The following is a 19854-nucleotide window of genomic DNA, read 5'->3' on the forward strand; positions in this document are numbered from 1 at the left end:
AAAGACAAAAATTGCAGATCGGCATTTATATCCGATGTATGTTTAGAATTTCTATGTCCGAGTCGCGAATTTTTATATAAGAATTTAGAATCTGTTAGATAGAATCAAACAAAACTAGATAGAGAGAGATCGTACGTCAAACGTTTCTTTTTTAAAATTCAATCTCAGATCTCTCTCGTTAAAAGCGATATTTTTCATGCATCTCGTGTAGCCGGCACAGAATAATCTTCGCTCTCTTAATTCTACGATTTCAAGACGTAACCCAAGAAATAAAGCGTAGTGCTCCGAAGAAACGGTGGTTCACCTTGTGGATCGATACATGCCTATTCATTATACATCAGCTTAGAGCTGACGTGCCGAAAAAGACAAACTGCGCGGAGCATCTCTTCAGTTTTTCGTTGACAAGAAACATCGACTATCTTAAGAGAAAAAAATACGCAAAAAAATACTCTCCCCCTCTCTCTTTCTCTATGTGATGCTAAAAAGCGATAGAACAAATATTTGGTTAGTACCGGTGCATCGAGACTTTGCCACGCCTCCTGATACACAAGCGCAGAAGGAAGATAAACCGCGCTCGAATTCAACCTCGCAATCGATATTTTTATGCCGCGCTAAGCTCCGCGACAGATTATCACCTATCTGCCTCTCTACGAAAGTGTTGCTGCAGAGCGCAACCAAAAAAAAAAAAAAAGAAAGAAGGAAAATAATCGAAGCACATCGATACGCGCCGCGTCGCTTTAAACGCATCTTCGAGGAATAAAAAAAATTGCAGCAGATTGAGAATACGCAGTCACGAGAAAATCAGGCAAAAGAATATATACGCAGATTTGATGCCCCCCCCCGCATCCTCCCCTCCCTCTTTCCCCCAGACTTTTATAGCTGGTTTTTTAGTCGTGTTCTTTGAACGGTGCTATTTTGGAAGTTAATATATTTTACTTTTTTACACTCTCTCTAAACACATGCGAATTCATGCTGAACTCGAGGCTCTCGTGCATAAACCACACCGCTTAGCATCTCAAAATATCGTCTCTCGCGGAGCAGAATTTTTCTCGAAAAGTTTATAGATATATTGCGAAAGAAATTTTTTTTTTTAAGTAAGAACATTTTTCCATTATGTCATGTTTCGCTTAGGAAAATTGAACGATAAATCCGAGACGTTGGGAATTAATACAATTAATAAGATATAATTTTAAAAATTATGTCGAGATTAACACTTCTTACATAGAAATTATTACATCGAAAATCTTACGCGACAAAGTACGCGACTAATTAATGAAAGGTACTTATTGGACTCAGTCCCCGCCCTTCTTCTAAAAAGATATTCCCACTCTGATTCTCGAGTACGTCGAATATTTTTCGCGGATACTTGATAAAGCTAGAAACAATATTTTCGATTCGGCGATGGATATTGGTGTTCGATAAGAGATATCGAAAGGAAAGGGCGAATTCACCCTAAATTCGCCACGTTTAATTCTTGAAACAACGGCAAAATGACGATTATCATTTGCTTCGTTGTTAAGACTATATCACATTTAATATTTATTCGGAATAAAACCACATACAAGTCAAATATTTCAAGAATGAACGTCTATATTAGAGAATTGTAAGATATCTCAAATAATAAATACAATATTATACGTATGCACATTTGACAAATACAGCCTACATTTCGCGTATATACTTTTGTATACGTCCTCCATACACCGGAAGATTCGTTAATATTCCCAACATCTCCCTGCATAAATGTAATGAATATTTCTAAACCTTCGTAAAGAGATGTGTATTCGACAAGATCGAGAGCTTCGCGCAAGGCTACTCTCTGTCGACGAGCAAACGCATTGCATAAATCATACTGGCCAATGGCGGACGTGAGCACCGCGTGGTATGTCGCAAGATGTTCTTCTCCCCGAAACTAGCTGGAAAGAGTGAGAGAGATGGAGAGAAAGAAAGAATTATATCATTCTCTCTCGCGCGCCGAAGAACGATTGACGACACGGGACGACATGACATGACACGACTCGTCGTCGCCGTCGTCTTCGTCGACGGAGATATAATTTAATGTATCTAATGATTCGCGGAGAGAGTGAGTGGCAGAAACGTGAGTGGCGTACCAAGGTCGTCGTATTTTTAGTTAGGCCAATGTTTAGTTGGCCACGTTCGTTGGTTCGTTGGTTCGTTCGGTCGGAGATAGAGAGACCTTGAATTTCGCGGATAACATCTGCAGCCTTATCGACGCGGTCCCCGAAATTCTCGCCCTACTTCTCCTCTTCCTGCCCCCCTTCCCCCTTCGCTTTGCCCATCGTCTCCTCTCCCCCCGCAGTTGTGTGCGTGTATATCGCCGCGAGATAAACTTTCAGTACTAACCTAGTATAAACCAGCCGTTCAAATAAAAATCGACAATGCGAGGCCGCACCTGAATTTGCACAACCGACCGAATGATTGTGTGCGGCGCATTTGTCAAACTTTTCTCCCCCAAGGATACCTAGCGAAAAAAAAAAAAAAAAAAAAACGTATATAATATGCGCGCGCGATGCGAAAAATGTGCGTCAAGCCTATCGATGATGACGACGTCGACTCGTTCTTGCCGCCAGCTGAAGCGCGAAAACGCACGCATGATCGGTCCAGATATTTTTTTCGATCCCTCCTCCCCTTATCACTCTCTCTCGAGAGAGAGAGAGAGAGAGAGAGACGCACGTATACATACGCACACATATAAGTGCACGCGCGCCCGCGAACACCGCCAAAATCCGCTTGTGGAAGGTCACGCACGCTCAAATACGCCATTCTTCGTTCTCGTAATTATTCATCATTATCTTTAGCGCGGGGAGGACGACTCCATATCGCACCTTGAGCGATATAATCGCGCCGTTACGTCGACGTAAGCAGTCAGCATTCGTCTCCGAAGAGTCGATAGCATTGTTGCACGACGATTCTCTATTACAGCCTTCATTACTTCTGACTTCTCGTCTATGTATCTCTTAATCGTAGCAGTGAAAAATCGTACGGCAAATACCGTGATTTTGAATCATACTTTTTTTTTAGTTTGTACTTTTTTCCACTTTTAGTTTAACCAATTGTTAGTGAAATAATTTCATCATTAAAATGCATATATACATACATATATACGCAGTTTTTTTTTATAGATAACAGATAGAGAAAAATAGTTTACCTATCACATCCTCTTTTACGATAATACATATGCGCGTATGAAAGATCCGTGAGTCGCAGGACGAAATTTCTTATCGAATCGTGATTGTACTCTGCAGTTTTATTTTTTTTTTCTCCATCGTACCTGCACGTAGCGAGACATCACGACGGCGTTTTATATCGGCGATATCATCGCCGCGAATATTGATTCTATTGCAAAACGTTAACAGGGGGCGGGGGTAAGGGGAGGGCGGGGAACAACAAGTACACACCGATACGCAACTCAACGTTCAGTCGAGCGATACAAGCACGGCAACGATCGATTATCGGGGAAATCGGCACATTTAATAAGATATATTGATGACGCTCAAAGCACATCGGCGCGCTCTGATCGTTGATGCTCTCGATCGAGGAAAAAGATCGGCGAAAACACGCGACATATAGTGCAATATAGGCTTGTCGTCGTTATTAGCCCCTTTTCAAGACCTTTTTGCAGCCCTCCTGTGCGTATCGCACAAACACGCGATGAGTTGCGGCGGAAATAGGGGGGGGGCGATATGGGGGGAGGGAGAGGGGTAGCGATCTTCGCGGCGCGCCGAATATTGCACAGTGATGCCAAACTGGTGTAACTCAATTAATTCCACTTCTTCCGCGCGCCAATTGCGATCGTCGTCGATATATCAATTAATAACGGGATGGTTCTCGATGTTCGAGCGAATGTATCTGCTGCGGCCGGCCTGCATCTTTCGTTTTTTTTCTTTTTTCTTTTTTCTTTTTTTTTTACGCGCGATAGAATCGTCATTGTAACCAAAGGCGCCGCTCTGCCCATGTAACTTCGCTTCGTTCAACGGTCCTGATTATATTTTATATATTTTTGTAGGATATATATATAAAGTGTCTCGAAAAGAAATTGCTTCACAAGTAAATTATTCGATTTTTATACGTACAAGGTGACTTTTTTTTAACTTTTCATCCTGTTTAAACTACAATTGTATTCTAAAATAATTTTTTTCTTTTTTACTCAAATGTCTTCCTTGAAAAAAAAAAGTTTACATTTTATTATATAAAATATATCTTTGTTTTTGACATATTTCAATGTTTGATGTATAAGGTTTCTGAAAAATATAACTTGCGTGTATTTAAAAAATGCGTTACTGTTGCGTAAAATTACAAAGTCATAAATAAAAATTGATTATTCAAAGAAATCTTATCATAATAATAATCGTAATATGATGTAAACACCATTATGATATAAACACCGCTGTTCTGTTTTTAAATTTACATAACTTTGGCACTAGGTTTATGTAAATTCTTTTTGAAAAAAAATCACATATTTTACTCGTGAATAATTCTCACAATTTCTTACAAATTTCTTCCGAGACACTCTGTATCTATAAATGTTTTCAAAGCACACCGGAATAATAATAGATACGCGTCTCTAAATTTTTTATACCGAACATAAAAAAATTACATATGCAAATCTATTTTTTATCAAAGCATCTTTGAAATAGAAAAATTAAGCATATATTGAACGTAACCGAACCAACATGTATATGAGGTACGCTGATGCGTAATAAATGTAGGTATAACGCGTAATAAAGCACACTTGCGCGCGAAACGTGCCGGCTTGTGGATTTATCTCTTATATATGGAACGTAGATAAACCCCGTATGTAATAATTAATTCGACTGCGCATATTCGAGCATATTTGAGCGTAATGTGGAAGCTCCGCGCGCGCGTTATAACGAGCGTGAGTTACAATCAGGCGAGCGTACGTACTTGCGTCGAATTTTGCGAAATTACGCGCGATATACGAGCTTACGAGAGAATTACGCTCATGAGCTCAACTCTATGTCCCGGTTCGAGATCGCGGAGCCAACACGCAGCCCCGCGTAACACATGATTTTTTTATGATATGCAAAAATGTAGGCGAATCGTAACATGGTGCCGTATAGTATAATGATGATATCGATGATTTTTGGAACGCATGCCAATTAGAAGAGACTTAATAATTTTCCAAGCAGATAGTAGTGCTCTTTCACCGCAACCAGTAAAAAAAAAAAACATTTTCATTCTCGTAAAATTTGTGTGTGATTTGGTTAGTTTGATATAACTGCACAAGTCCTTTTAGTTACTTTTTTTAATTAGAGCGAGACCGCTACATCGCGTATACGATCGAGGCGCGATGTATCGACTGTCAGTAGAAGAATAATAAGGTAGCGCAGAGTGCCCTTAAAAAAATCAAAAGAACGCACATTGACGTTTCTACGGTCGCGTGATAACAAGTGCCACAGAGATATACATACATGTATATATATATCGATCATCTCGACTTTTTTTTTCTCAAGCAATTCTAATGATTTCAAAAGGGCAGAGCTAAAAAAAAGAAAAAAGAGGTTTCTTACCTTGCGAAGTACCCGCCAGGTCCGGTGTTTGCAAGCCATGGCCCAATCCTGGAAATTTCACTATCGTCACACGTAGTAACGGCGATGTCATCGCGCGTAGAAACTCAACAACGGCCTGTACGCAATTTCGCAATTAAAAAGGAAAAAAAAACCGCGAGGCTAAGATAAAAAGATAAGTGTGGAAGCGACAGGAAAATCGGCTACCGCGAGTGCCGATGTAAAAATCTCCGGAGACTCCAGCATATTCGAGAAAAGATAGGAATCGCAACAAAAGTTAAAAAATAAATTTTTTTATTATGCAAAATAAAAACAAATCTAAATGATACTGAAATAAACTGTGCGCTGGAGCAAGGTGAATCTCGTACCCTTGGCCCTCAAGTGCAAGAAACGTAATTTTGTACTTTTTCAATGTTGATCGGGCAATATCCGCGCTTGAAATTAAAGCGAGAAAAGATGAGAGCGCGATATCATCGCGCACTTGAGAGTCAAGGGGCGAATAAGAATCTCTTGTTCTCGCCGGCGCGTAAATTGATCGATCTGTGCGTACAGGCCCGCCTCGGGATCGTCGCGTCCCCGACGTACCTGACAATGGTGTGTGATCGGTGGTGAGCGCCGCCATGCTAAAGTTGAAGCTGCCGGGGGTCGAGGTGAAGAGCTTGCTGTCCGGCAGAAAGTTGGGCGCTCCCCCGGACGTGTGTTCCGCTTCGGGCTCGTGCTCGTTGCTGCTCGCGGACGCGGGCGGTCGGTCCGAGGCCGCGGCCCCGGAATCGGACGAGTCCTCGTTGCCGGCGTTGGCGCCGCCGTTGCCGCCCGTCAGCTCCAACGGCTCGCACTTTATATTGTCCTCGACCAGGCTGTTCTCGTCGTGCAGCCCGTTGCCCTCCACCTTGGTCGACAGGTGATTGCTCTTGACCATCGAAAAGTCCGTAGGCGTGGCGTCGTTGTTGTTGAGCGGTGGCGACGGCACCCGCGGTCTCTTGGCCGTCTCATCGTGCGGATCCGGGGTGCGTCTCTCGTTACGGCGTATCTGGGCACGGCGAAGTAGCTGCTGCACCGTCGTCGGCGTAGAGGTCACGGGTGTGGGTGGCGAGCCGCCACGTGGGAAAGCCGTCTCCTCCGTCTTGTCGTGGAACGGCAGGTGATTGCCGCCGCCGGCCAGGGCGCGGACATGCGACAGCTGCTTGCGGGAACGATACAGATGTTAATTATACATGTATATATGTATGGGCGCTAAGAGAAATGTATGGACCGTGTAATAATTATCGAGATAACGTCGCGCCGAATATATGTATGTCGCTAGGACTCCCGGATTTGTCGTTTAATTGATCGATAAATCGTTCCGATTGCAAATGATAGTTTCGCTCGGCCGAAGCAAATTGAAGCAGTTTTTTGCAATACGTCGCGATACGTATTGGTATTCGATACTTTTCGTCGTTCGGACGAAAGCGCTTTATCTTTGCTTCGCTTGACCTATGACAATTACAAATTTCGAATCAAGATAGACACGCGTTCTGCATCGCGAGATAACGCGAGAGGCCTTTCGCCCAAAAGTAACGTCTATTGCCGATAACGTACGTACGAGATATGTATATATTATTCGGATTTTCGAGAGAGAGAGAGAGAAAGAGAGGGAGAGAGATACGAAGGACGTTACACAGCCGCGTGTTTACATGTATACGCGTATACGATGCGCACGTGAGCGTACAAATACGCGTATACACATACAATACATGAGCGCGCGTACACATTCGAGGAATTTACGATACTATACACATACACGCACGCACGCACGCATACACACGTGACGCTCTTGCCGAAGTTCAAAGCCATGTAATTGCGGCGTGTTCGATTTCGGAGGCTACAGACACGTAGAAACTCTGTGGAAAAAAAGGGGGAGAAAAAAAAAAAAAAAAAAAAGAAAGATGAAATAATCTTACGCGCCAGCTGTTGCACTTTCATTGTCACTCGTAAGCACAGAAACCATCGATGCCGGTAGCATCAAAGCCCGAACACGCACATACACTGGAATTACATGGCGCTTTCAATCCCCGTAATTGTATATCCCCCGAAGACGTTACCTCGTCTCTGTCGGGTTGGTCGGTCTGTTGCGTGAGGCCCGATACCCTGAGGACCTCCGCGGTCTTTAGAAAACTACTGAGAGAACGCTGATGTACGTTCACCTCGCCGTGATAAATAAACTCCACTAAGGCATGTAAGTCGCTGAATGCTACATCCTGGAGCACAATCACTGGGTGTTTGCACGGTGTGCTCTGAAACAGCGCAACGTGTTGCGCGCGTAATCATTAGCCGGCGGTGATTGAGGAAAAAACCCCAAAGGAAAAACTCCCAATTCCGTAAATTAAATCGAGGAAAAAAATTTTTTTTTTTTTTTTTTTACGAAAACAAGATGGAAAGAGCAAATCTTACCTTGAGCAATTCTCTAAAATACGGGCTACAGGCGGAGAGAACGACGCGATGGGCTTTCAGGCTCTTGCCGTCGCAGGCCAGCGTCACGTCCACAAAGTCCTCATCGTCCCGGAGATTTTCAAACGCCGAGGTTATGCTGCTCTGGTAATTGTTCCATCGCAGACAGAAATGTTGTGTATCTACCATCGTTGTGTCTATTCACCTGTAATTAGAAAGTAAAAAAACACTCCTTGCTGCGACCGATCGGACCGAGAGAACTTGGACTACTTAGGATCTATCGCGCGCTACCGCGAGGGGCGCGCGACTTTTGTCCGTCTTATAACACGCGACACGCGAATGTGTGTAATTGAAATTTCGGCTACGACCCGGCTAGTGCACATCGATAAGCTTGTAAACTGATAATATTAGATAAGTCCAATTTCGACATTCGAAAACACAATTGCAACATGTACGCATATATATTCGAACCGATATCGAATCGCAATTGCATATATTTCGCGATATTCTCGTGATAAATTAGAGGTTGGACTATAAAAAAAAGGGGGAAAAAAATATTGCGAGAATGTTGGGAAGAGAAAAGCAAGCGCGATTAGATATACGAAAATTTATTCCTGCATTACGTAACGCACATTTTTAACTCGTCTATGACGTCTTATTTTAAAAAACGAGAAAAAAATTCCCCATTATATCGAAAAGTTGTATTAATAGTCTCCGATTATTAATAAGAAACAAGTTAGTTTTCAATAGCTCGTCATTTTTCAGCACGTGTAAATTTATATATATTTTAAGCGAATAATTCCAGATTTATAAAAATTATATAATATCGAGATTGATCGATCTTAAGAAACAGTGTTAAAATTATATAAAAAGATTAATTACATAAAAACACGTATGACGTGATAATACAAATGGAGATGTTTTCACGTTCTTTAACATTCTCTGCATAACTATGTAGATAATAATCTAAAAATGATATTATGAAAAATGCATAAGATATATATTGTGTATTTATATATTCGTCAAGCGGCAATAGGGTGATATAACATGTCGTCGAAATATCGCCGAAGAGACGGAAATATTGCGTTGGATAGACTTACTGCGAAACTTGCGAGTAAAAAAAAAAGAAACACGAACGTTTTACGACGCCCTAATCACGCGGAGAGACGAGCGGGGTTGGTAGGCGATATAAAAGGAATGAAATCTAGGAGGAAACAACACTGCGCAAATTGCCATATGGGAAAATTAGGTCGTCGAGCCGGAGCCAATTGAGTACGTTGATTAAATAATTCTCCGCTACTTATAAAAGCAGGGAGCACTAAATATACGCTCTGATAGTGTTATCTTAGCATAATGATAAAAAAAAAAGATCTTAAAACAAATTTACAGAACGTTGTGCCGACGCGCAACTAGGAGAAATGGGGGGGTTCCCCTTTTTAACGAAACGGCAAAGACGGCCGATCTCGCATAATTTTTTTTTTTTCTCTCTCTGCGACGCGAAATCGCGGAAACGATTACTATTCATGGCCGACGCGCGTTTTATTGCCTCAAAAATAACACAATCTGCATAACGGACTCGGAAATCTATTTGTATACATCGAATATATCGTATCGATAACATGAATTTGATTGATTCAAATCTCGTTCTGGTCGCGCGTCGATTTTTTTTTTTCCTCAAGTTGCGCAATAGAAGAAAAAATTAAAATAACATGAGACGGCGGAATCGGGAAGGAACGGGAAAGAGAGAAACATTTTTTACATCTCCTACTTTCTTAACCGTACGAGATTTTTTAAGTGTCGCTATCGCATCCTGCTAAAATTACATGTGACGAATCCGACAGATAACTTTGCCACCGAACATTGTTTGATAACAGACAAAAACGCGCGATGGCCTCTCCGTAAACGCGTTCGTTTGCGTTGATAAAAAAAAAAGAAAAAAAATTACAACTCTCTCAGTCTATAATACGACTAGTCGCTTCATTGCCAGTGGGACGAACCAAATATCATACTATTTACACAATTTGCACACATACTAGCCGGTGAACGGGGGAAGAGGGAGGGGACCTAGGAGGGGGGGGGGGGGCGTGAATAATCGCGGATGTGTGATTATGCGAGCGCGCGGAGAATTTCGGCACAAAATTTCTGAAATTACATATGTCACGTATTATACTGTATCGCACTCTTGTCGAGAGATAGTAGAGCTGAAAAAGCGGCACACGTTCGATCGATGATCGAGCGATCAATCTCTGTAGGAATCCTCTCACAATACGATAGATACCTTTCTCACATACACCACGCACACGACCGACAAGAGAGCTCTCTCTTCTCTCTTTCTCTCACGCACGACGCGTAATGGTTTTTTTTTCTAAGGCACGCTCGGCCGGCAACCAGAACACGAATCACAGTCTGCCGAGTCCGGACGCGTTATCGCAAAGAAACACCTATCGGCGGCCGTCATGCCGCGTGTAAGCTAATGACCGAAACAACGAGCCAAGCACGACAACGACGAGACGACGATGCGCGATTATCTTTCGCCTATGTCCAGAAACAAAAAAAAGGCGCGAGCACACACTTGATACTTGATACACACACACGCACTCGCGATGCGAAAAAAGTTTCGCCCACGGATTCGCGCGATTCTTCTCTTCGAGTCGCGATAAGAGATCGAGTCCTACGCGCGATCGATCCCGGCGAATCCTGCGTGACACCTGCGTGATCGATGCGTACGGCAACGCGTGAGCGAGATCGTGAGGAGTGGGATAGATCCCCTCAGTGCGGATACTTATAATACGTATAAATGGACGCGAGAGCGCGAGGACGATGTACCGGGCGAGAGAGTGGTATATCGGTAAATACACTTGAAATAAATACTAAACGATTTTGTCGCTCGTTCCTTCCTTCCTTCCTTCCTGCGCGTGGATCATCCTCCTACCCTTCCTCTCCCGCCATCGCGCGCACCAACCACCACCACCGCCCCCACGCCGTCGCCGCCGCCCGAACTGTCGGCCACACCGAAAGTGATCGCGATCAAACGGGGACGGCGGAGCGCGAGCGGGAGACGGAGACGGACGACGACGTAGGGTAGGGACGACGGGACGAGGTGCGAGTGAGATGGATCGAGACTTTCGCGCTTGTCGCGCGCGCGAGATCCACGGCTCATCCGCGGATCATCACGAGATCCGTGGATCGTGTCGCGAAATCGCGATCGCGAACCAACCGACGATGACTATGACGAGCCGACGGTCGTCACATGCCACGAGGGAAGAATAGATCGCGCGAAGGGAACGGCAGCACGACGACGGTGGCGGTGATTAGACAACGACCAAGATGAGGAATCTTGTGCACTTTGACTGGGGGCGTCGCGAGCGAGTAGTCACCGCAGCAGACTCCTTCCTCGTCGCATACCGTGCGCGAACGAGCCAACCGACCGACCAACCCCTAAAACGTCACGTCACGACTGTGCGACTCTCTGTTCGCGGAGAAGGCGCCGCGCGCTTCCCTCCCGTCTCGCGAGGCCGCACGAAAATGTACGAAAAGCCGGCGATCGTCGTCGTCGTCGTCGTCGTCGTCGTCGTCGTCGTCGCCGCCGCCGCCGCGGCCGCGCCGTTTCGAGGAGCGCGAGGAGGCGCGAGAGGGAGAAACCGAGGGAGAGAGAAAATGCGCGATTAGTGGTGAGGGGAGAGAGGGTACGGGAAAAGGAGAGAGAACGGCGGGTATATTGAATGACACTCAGACTGATGTGAGAGAAAGATGGACGGAAGATTTGACGAAAGAGGGGGATTTTTTTTATTCCGATTCTTGCGATAGAGATACACCTCTAATCGATAATATACGTTTAGAAGACGAGTGTGGATGTGTGCGACTGTCTGCGGTACATGTGAACGGAGGCGAGAAGGAAAGAAGAATAAGGCGGCGAGTGTCCAATGACGAATTCTGCGACGACGACGTCGTCGTCTGCGATAAGACGATGTGTGCGCTAAATGAGACAGAAACGGACGGTTGATCAAAGACGGGGAAAGGAAGATAGAGAAAGAGAGAGGGAAAAAGAAACGGAGCGACGTAATCCGCTCCTTATGTTTCGCGTAATGAATCGGTCAAGCAAGATCCGGCGACAAACGATAAATTCACGACTGCATGAAATACCAAGGATCCAAACTGGCATAACTTCGGCCAGTTAAAAATTTTTCAATGTAAAATATACTAAAATAGGGAAAAAGATAATGTTATTTGATAAAATATTTTATCGCATCAAACATATCGAGAAAAAAAGTGTGAGTTATTAGTCAAAACTCACGTGCCCCTAAATTGCATCGATATCTTTCTCACTCTAGATTAATTTTTAAAAATCGAAAACGGTGCAATCTTGATTTTGAATTCAATTTTACGTGCTATGGAGCTATTGAAAAAATGTCTGTTGCCAACATGTTATCGCGAATAAAAAACCCATCAAATTCCTAAATTCCATTCAATAATTAAAATAGCTGCTCGTGTCGCTAATCACGCAATTTCTGTGCATTTTGGAATCGAGATATTTTACCAAGATTAATTTGCGCGCAAACATCAAGATCGCAAGTAAATTCTGGCGAAAAAAACATAGCTACGAGCAAACTCTTGAAATAATGCCGATTACACCTTCACTTTTCGCGACGACGCGCCCCGAGAGTTATCGCTAATGTAACTTTATACGACTCTATAGGCGAGGCGAGATTTATACTACAGAGAGAGATGCGCTCTCGAATGCGCAGCCCTTGGGTTAATTACCTTGTGTGGGGGTCAGAGTGAGGAAGAGACGAGAGAAGAGAGAGAGAGTGAGAAAGTCGCTCTCACGTGCGTCGCCCCTTCTCCCGGACGTCGTTTCGCCGATTTTCAAACCACTATAACCACCACCACCATCCTCCGACCCTCCGGTTCCGTCTGCGGTCTTGTAGCGGTCTCCACTTGCTTCCGATCCTTTTCCTCCGCGCCGGCTGTCACTGTGCGGCACGCGTCCCGCAGTTAAATATCATCGTTCACCGACGACGATACGCGCGCGGTACCAATTGACTCGACTCCCGGCGGTGCCTCCGTTATCGCCGTTACGTCTGAAAAGCATCCGTATTTTTTTTTTATTTTTTTGATATTCTCTAAGGATATCAAATCATATCATGAGAGAGAGAGAGAGAGAGGAAGAGTCGCGCGCTTCCGATCTATCCTTTCGTCGTTGAGGCAGTGGTTGCATACTATGCACATGTGCGTACGCATGCATCCACCCTCCCTCTCATTCGCTCGCGCGCGCAACTCGTGCATTCAACGTGCACAAGTCACTCTTACGGTATCACGTACGCGACGGTTCTCTCTCTTCCTTTCTTTCTCTCTCGAGCATGCATATAATATATACACACGCATATGGGACATGCACGCATACTCTCACTCGCGCACTCACATACACATGTTGACACTCGTCGAGGAGCCAGTCTCGTCCGCCGAGCGGCGACGAGGAATCATCGTTACTCGCGCGAGAAAAGGATCTCGGCCTCGCCTCTTTCTTTCTCTCTTTCCTTCTTTAACTCTCTTCCGTTCGCCGGTCTCGTTTCGAGACCGCAAAAGTACGAAATGAACCGCGAGACGAGGCGATAACGACCGCACGATCTGGACCGAGATGAACGTACCTACCACGTGTGCCGATCCGGTGAGGTAGGAGAGAGCGCGTACGACGGTCCCCCGTGGTTTAGCTAAGCGTCTCCGCGATCGAAACGACACCGTCCTCGGTGCAAGTTCGAGGTCGCGGATCAACGAGGACACGAGAGACGATAATCATAATCACTGTCGCGAGGACTTGGCCAAGGAGTTTGAAAGTGAGACGAAGCGAGAAAAGAAGAGAGGGAAAGAGAATGTGTGCGTATGTATGTATATATGTGATGGAGGGAGACAGAGCGGGAACGAGGACGAGCCGGAAGGAAAAAAAGAGGAGAGACGTGCGTAACGTAAACCGGCGCGTTACAGTGACACCACGAGCCGACGAAGCACCAAGTACGGGCTGCTGTTCCCGAGCCTGGTTAGGACTAGCATGCGGGGGGAAGGCTCCCGCTCGCCCGCCGTTATTCTTTATGGAGCATGAGACATCTGTCGTAATAAGTGCGGACTAAAAAATAGTGCGTACGCAGAGAGAGAGAGCGTGAGAGAGTCGAAGGCGCGCGAGAGCGAGAGATCCGGGCGTTATGGTGGGAGAGGTTGATGCTTGCGGCCGCGGCGGCTGTTTCTCTCCCCGCGTTTCTGTACCCCGCAATCTTGGTCTCTTCCCTCTCACCGCACTCTCTCTCTCTTTCTCTCTTTCTCCACCGGCGCGAGCTCTACCCCGCCGTGTAATCAGTTCATGAGACGAAAATGCGCGTAGCCGCCGCGAAACGAGAGAGTCCGGTCTCGGGTTATAAAAATGTTGATGCGTCTGAGAGCCTGAATTCGCGAGATCTCCGAAAGCGCGCTTTTTTTCGACGCCTCCCTCGAGGCTCCATTCAGTTTTGCGAAAATCAGTCTCATTCCAACGGATGCGAAAATTGCAAAGATTGACTTTTGATTTTAACTTGCGAGCGATAGAAGAGAGAGAGAGAGAGAGAGAGAGAGAGAGAGAGAGAGAGAGAGAGAGAGAGAGAGAGAGAGAGAGAGAGAGAGAGAGAGAGAGAGAGAGAGAGAGAGAGAAGGCAAGTTCACGCCTCGGATGTCATTTCAAAGGGAGGAATATAAAACGCTCGAGTGTTAAATTTAGCCCGTTTTAAATTCCGACGAGAAAAAAAGAGAGAGGGAGAGAGAGAGAGAGGAGCTAAATTGTAAAATGGTCACTGCATGTTTCGACTGAGATCGATAAACGAGATCCGCTCCACCGTTTCCCCCGATAATTATGTACCCCTCATTCGTTAACATTAACGAAGCAAAAACGCGCCCTCTCGCTTGCTCGCTCACTCGTTGGGATATTTATCCTTGCCGCGGCACGCGCCGTCCTGCTCCTGCTAAACTCGGTAGTAGCACCCAGAGCTATTATCCCCTCTCTCTCTCTCTCTTTCTCTCGCTCTCTCTTTCCGCCGCGAGCCGTGCACCACCGTAGGCGACCCCACTCGATTCGCCCCTCAAAAAATCATTACGCCCTTCCACGGGCTGCGCATGAACGCGGTTTTAATTCGCTACTAGAAAAGTAAAATGTAAACGGTGGTGGGCTCGAGGGCCCGTGAAGGGGCGCGGGTGGTTGGTGGCTGGTGGCGCGCTTCGGGAGGATGAGAAAAAGGCGGATAGAGAGCGAGGGAGACCAGTGAGAGAGAGCAGGGTGTAAGGGGGGTGAGAGGGCACCGCGCGCGCGAGTGGTATATACATATACGGATCGACGGAGACGGGGGGTGCCGGGTGTCGGACGACTACTACGACGACGACGACTACTACGGGGGTGGGAGACGAAGTTTCGCGGACGTGGTCGAGAACGAGGCGAGCGAGGCGTACGAGGAATGAAGCGACTGCGGGAGCGCGCGCGACGTAGGACAGATCCTTTTTCCTCCGACTAGAACGACTAGCAGGCAGAGTAAGCAGCAGCAGCAGCAGGAGGAGGAATATGACGGCGCGAGGATGGGGCGATGTGGAGGGGACCGGCGACGAGAGAGGAGGATATGCTGCGCCCCTACTTCTCTAGGGGTTCCATTGTAATATTTATTGATTGGATTCCTAGGAGCCCAGGCCGTGAGGGCTGTGGCACCTATGTGCTTGGACTAGATTGCGTACAAAACGCTCTCACGACGATCTCTTCTTTTTTTTTTTTTTTTTTTCCACTAGGCGTTTTTTTTCTCGCCCTTTTCTCTCTTTTTTTCCCACGCGTTACCTATCGACGTTTTTTTCTCTTTCTCTCTCTCGACGATCCACGTGGCAGATTTGCGTAAATGCCTGTAACACATTTCCAACGACACATGTCCTCGCGCGCGAATGTGACAAAAAATTGTGAAAAGCGAATTAACTACAATCCGATACGTATCGAGAGATTTGAGACCCAAGTGAAGCAATAAAGAGGCGTTTCAAATGTTGCGGGTTTATTTTTTTGCGAAAATGTTTCCAGTAGGGAATCAACGATTCGATAGAGGTGTGTTTGATACATGATCAATAATGGATTATATTTATGTATTTTGTAACGATTGCAGCAATTACAAAATGACGTAAAAATTAAACAATCTCGCGACAAACAAAAATACTCGACGTTTAAAAATTTAGCTTTGACATTCATTATAAACGTTTTTGCAAACCATCGATTTACGTAAATTTTGCTGAGATGGATTTACAGAAGAGCTATTTTACAAGAATAATCTAGATACTTTGTCCTAGAGATTATTTTGGCATATATCAGATCGATGCAAAATTGTGTCGTTCGATAATTTAGCGACACCCAATATTAACCGCGATACCAAAGCACATGTACTACATCTACGAATGCAGATGTATAAATTCGTATAAATTCAGGGTCGTAATATATTATCGTTTCTCGAGGATAGAAGCGCGAGACGTACAGAAACGTCGACGTGCATAAACGTCGGCAGAAACGACGGAACTTACTTTCACTGGCCTTTCGTATATCAATCGTTTTGCATATACATAGCACGACTAGTCCAATCACGTGACGCTGCGTTTCGCTTGCAGGTTCGTGTCTGCGTCAGCGAGAAGCAGCAGGTGTCCAAAAGCAGAGGTGATCACGCTGTGAGAAAGAGAGAGAGAGAGAGAGAGAGAGAGAGAATGTATGTGTGTGTCGTGTTCGAGAAAGATAGAGAGAATGAGGCGAAACGAGGAGAGCGTGCACGGAACTGGTAATCCTTGATCTTACGTGACGTAATAAATCCTCTCCGAATACGGGAGTTGCGTTAAATGCAGAGTATCTCGCGAGGAGCCGAACCTCGAAGAGACGCGCGATTCGCCAAAGATTTACAGCCGCGCGCAATTGATTTTAATGAGCTGCTGTCTCGTCCGATGGATTTGGCGAAATCTCTCAAGGATGTTCTCTCAAAAGTGAATGCACACACGAAAACTTTGGCGAACACTTATAAAAAGCGAACGACTATCGCGTACGAATTTACAAATACGGCAGCGCGTGCGTAATCGAATTTCAACGAACAGGCCTCATGTTAAACTAATGTAGAATTAGAATTGCATAATATTTTTTTTATTCCTCTACGCGCATTCTTTGTTTTAAATATTCTTCGTATTATGCTCTTTGTAAGCACGTGGACTATACAAGCAGTAGAATTCACGAGAATCTATCATTAAACAAACATTGGTTCGCGACAGAGAGAGAGAGAGAGAGAAAGAGAGACTTGATCGATACATTTTTTTTACTATTTTATTTCTGTATAAAAATTCAAATCCTCCCATCCACACATACATACGTCAACTACCGCTGCGATTGTATCGGAAAGAGAGAAGCTTTGTAACGTTGTACGCGTTCGGATGGATGCTTGAATTGCAACCAGAAGCGTCCGATGCGAACACCATGTAATCATCCGAACCGACCTTTTTTGCACACCCTATATTCTTCATACGCACGGACGGATCCCCATCGTTCGTCCACTTGCTGCCTGTTTATTATTACATCGATGTATAAAACATCGCACCGTCTATTTGGGTTATTTCAGCGGAAAGATGAGATTTTTCAAATTAAATTTTACGCAAGAGAATCGCGTAGATACATTTTTATATAAAATTATCTTTGTCGCTAAAAATTAGGTATCTAAAATTATAATACATCACGCAAGAAAAAAGCGATGTATTACTGGAATAGTGCTAGTAACAGCAACTATTATATATGTCATCCTTATATATACGTTTCTCATTTCGAATAGAAACTATTCTTGTATATGTGTGGCCTCCTTTCTCTCGCTTAAAATTATCTAAATAATACTTCAATTTATCCTTTCCCAGAAATCTTATTTTATCTTAAAATGCAAAGTTTGTACATTTAATTTAAAAAAAAAAACGAAAAAAGACTCGAAAGGGTGCATGAATAATATAGATAGCGGATGAGATTTTATTCCGGAATTATCGATTTTGTCCATCGTCAAGACGTCAGCATTACCTATTTCCTAGACTAGTTATACTCGGTACAAAAATACAAAAAAATCTATTCGCCGAAAATTGCACAACGTCGTTTAATGGGCAGCGGCAGATCGGACTAACGAGCGGGACGTACCGAGTAGCACGAAGCACCGAAAATTGCTCCCCTTTAGTGGCCTGGAAACGTCGTTAGCGCTACGCACCTGCCGGTTAAAGTGCCGTCGAGGCTCGGCACGTTTTCCGGGATTCGCGGAGACGAATCGACGGCGACATGTACGTACGTACGTACATACGCGACGATAAATCGCCCTGTTTAGGGAAGCGACGCGGCTTGCCCGCCCGCCCGAGTCCCAAATGCACTTTGCACACGCGAACAAAAGGCAGAGGTGAGGCGTCGGGGCAGCATACGTTTGATCGCTACGTACCCTTCCCTATTCTTTCGTCTATCCTTCTCTGGTCCCCGATCGCCTCGGTCTGCCTTCGTCAGAGACCCCGTCTCTTCCTTCTCTCTCTTTCTTTCTTTCTATCTCTGTCTCTCTTTTCTCTTCCTTTCTTTCTCTTCTCTTTCTCCGTCCCCTCCGTGCGAGCCGGTACCCTTTCCTCTTCCCCTGCACTCGCAAACATTTGGTGGCCGTTGACCTCGAGCGGGCTAATCCGTCGACAGCCAAACAACCAATTATTTCTCTTTAACCAGTACGCTTCACCACAGCCGGCCGACATAGCGCTAAACGTGGGAATACCCAAAGTACCGACGAATCAGGTGAAAAAAAACTTTGACCGATTGTATCAATCCATTGAGGACAGCGCGTAGGGCTAACTTTCGGTCACGTCAAGTCTCTCTCGTTTATCTCACGAGCGAAGATATAATTTGAAAGAGAACGACGAATCCCACGCTAGAAGTTAATAACGAACTGTCTGAATTCGGTTCCTTGGAAATAATTTCTATCAGTGAGATTTCTTGTGGAGAAATAATCTTCGGAGAAAAAATTTTTGTCGTTTTTTCAGGATCGTTATATTTAATTTTTCACGAGAGAGCATATTTTGTTGCTCTAAGATAGATTCTAAATCTTACATTGATACTAATTAATCTAATTATAAAGCAATGATACGTAAAGATTCCTTGAGAATGAAAATCAAAATTTTATAATTTGAATGTTTAAGAGATTGTAGCAAAATTTATACATCAAGTTATCTTTTAATATGCTCGCTCTGTGATGTACAATTTAAGAATGAAATGACTGCATCGCGCGAGTAATATAATTGAGTATATATATATATGTAGACGTGAATGTTTGATTAGCCGAAAAAAATCGTCTATGGTAACGCAATAGAATCGACTTTACATCGCACGTTTAATTTCTATTTCACGCACGCTCGCTTTCAAGTATAATAGGAGAAGGGCGCGTGTCAAGAAAACCTTTTACCGTCTGGCCAATACTAGATACGCACTACTTGATACTGGACTAGTGGCCGTGCATGCTGCCTCGCGTCTATTCTTACGCTATCCTGTACTACTGCGGATCTAAACCGCCGTTCTGACCAACGTAAAAGCGATGAGTTTGGTTCTCGAAATTATGGATGCGTAAAAATTTATTTTACCTTTGTCCGCGACAATCGACGTATAAGATATATTTTTTTTCTATTTTTAACATCGAAACTCAAAACACCGAATTTACATCGATTTCAGTAAACCGTAAGACGTGCTCAAAGTTAAAAACCGCCTGGCAGCTGATCATGGAATATTTTTCACATATCTTATGATATTTTAATTTTAGAGATGTAAAAGTAATTGTTGATAAAAAAAATTATACTTTATATATAAATTATTTCA

At 44.5% G+C, this 19854-nt stretch overlaps 2 protein-coding genes across 6 annotated transcripts in view; one reads left to right on the forward strand and one right to left on the reverse strand.

Moving 5' to 3' along the window:
• The window catches only part of LOC145940008 (uncharacterized), a 127674-nt gene that overhangs the window by 51894 nt on the left and 55926 nt on the right, over window positions 1-19854 (forward strand). Inside the window, exon 1 of one of the 2 annotated variants that reach the window (XR_014425934.1) lies at window positions 11152-12166. The exons of the other annotated variant lie outside the window; for it this stretch is intronic. The gene's annotated coding sequence lies outside the window, so the exon portion shown is untranslated. Of the gene's footprint in view, window positions 1-11151; window positions 12167-19854 lie in introns of those variants that run through there. 2 annotated transcript variants of the gene reach the window in all.
• Br (broad-complex core protein) overlaps window positions 1-19854 on the reverse strand; it is a 54213-nt gene that overhangs the window by 25680 nt on the left and 8679 nt on the right. For 2 of the 4 annotated variants that reach the window (XM_083044749.1, XM_083044748.1), the window contains exons 3-7: window positions 12738-13057; window positions 7980-8181; window positions 7631-7822; window positions 6135-6729; window positions 5553-5600 (exon numbers count right to left, since the gene is read on the reverse strand). In XM_083044749.1, the coding sequence (XP_082900875.1) occupies window positions 5553-5600; window positions 6135-6729; window positions 7631-7822; window positions 7980-8165 (1021 nt within the window). In that variant the 5' untranslated portion in view covers window positions 8166-8181; window positions 12738-13057. Of the gene's footprint in view, window positions 1-5552; window positions 5613-6134; window positions 6730-7630; window positions 7823-7979; window positions 8182-12737; window positions 13058-19854 lie in introns of all 4 variants that reach the window. The other 2 variants (XM_083044747.1, XM_083044746.1) reach the window with 1 other exon arrangement.

The sequence above is a fragment of the Prenolepis imparis genome, unplaced genomic scaffold, assembly GCF_030444845.1.
Source record: "Prenolepis imparis isolate NDT839.2.m4 unplaced genomic scaffold, iyPreImpa1.0 SCAF_8, whole genome shotgun sequence".
In the NCBI taxonomy this organism is placed as follows: Eukaryota; Metazoa; Arthropoda; class Insecta; order Hymenoptera; family Formicidae; genus Prenolepis; species Prenolepis imparis.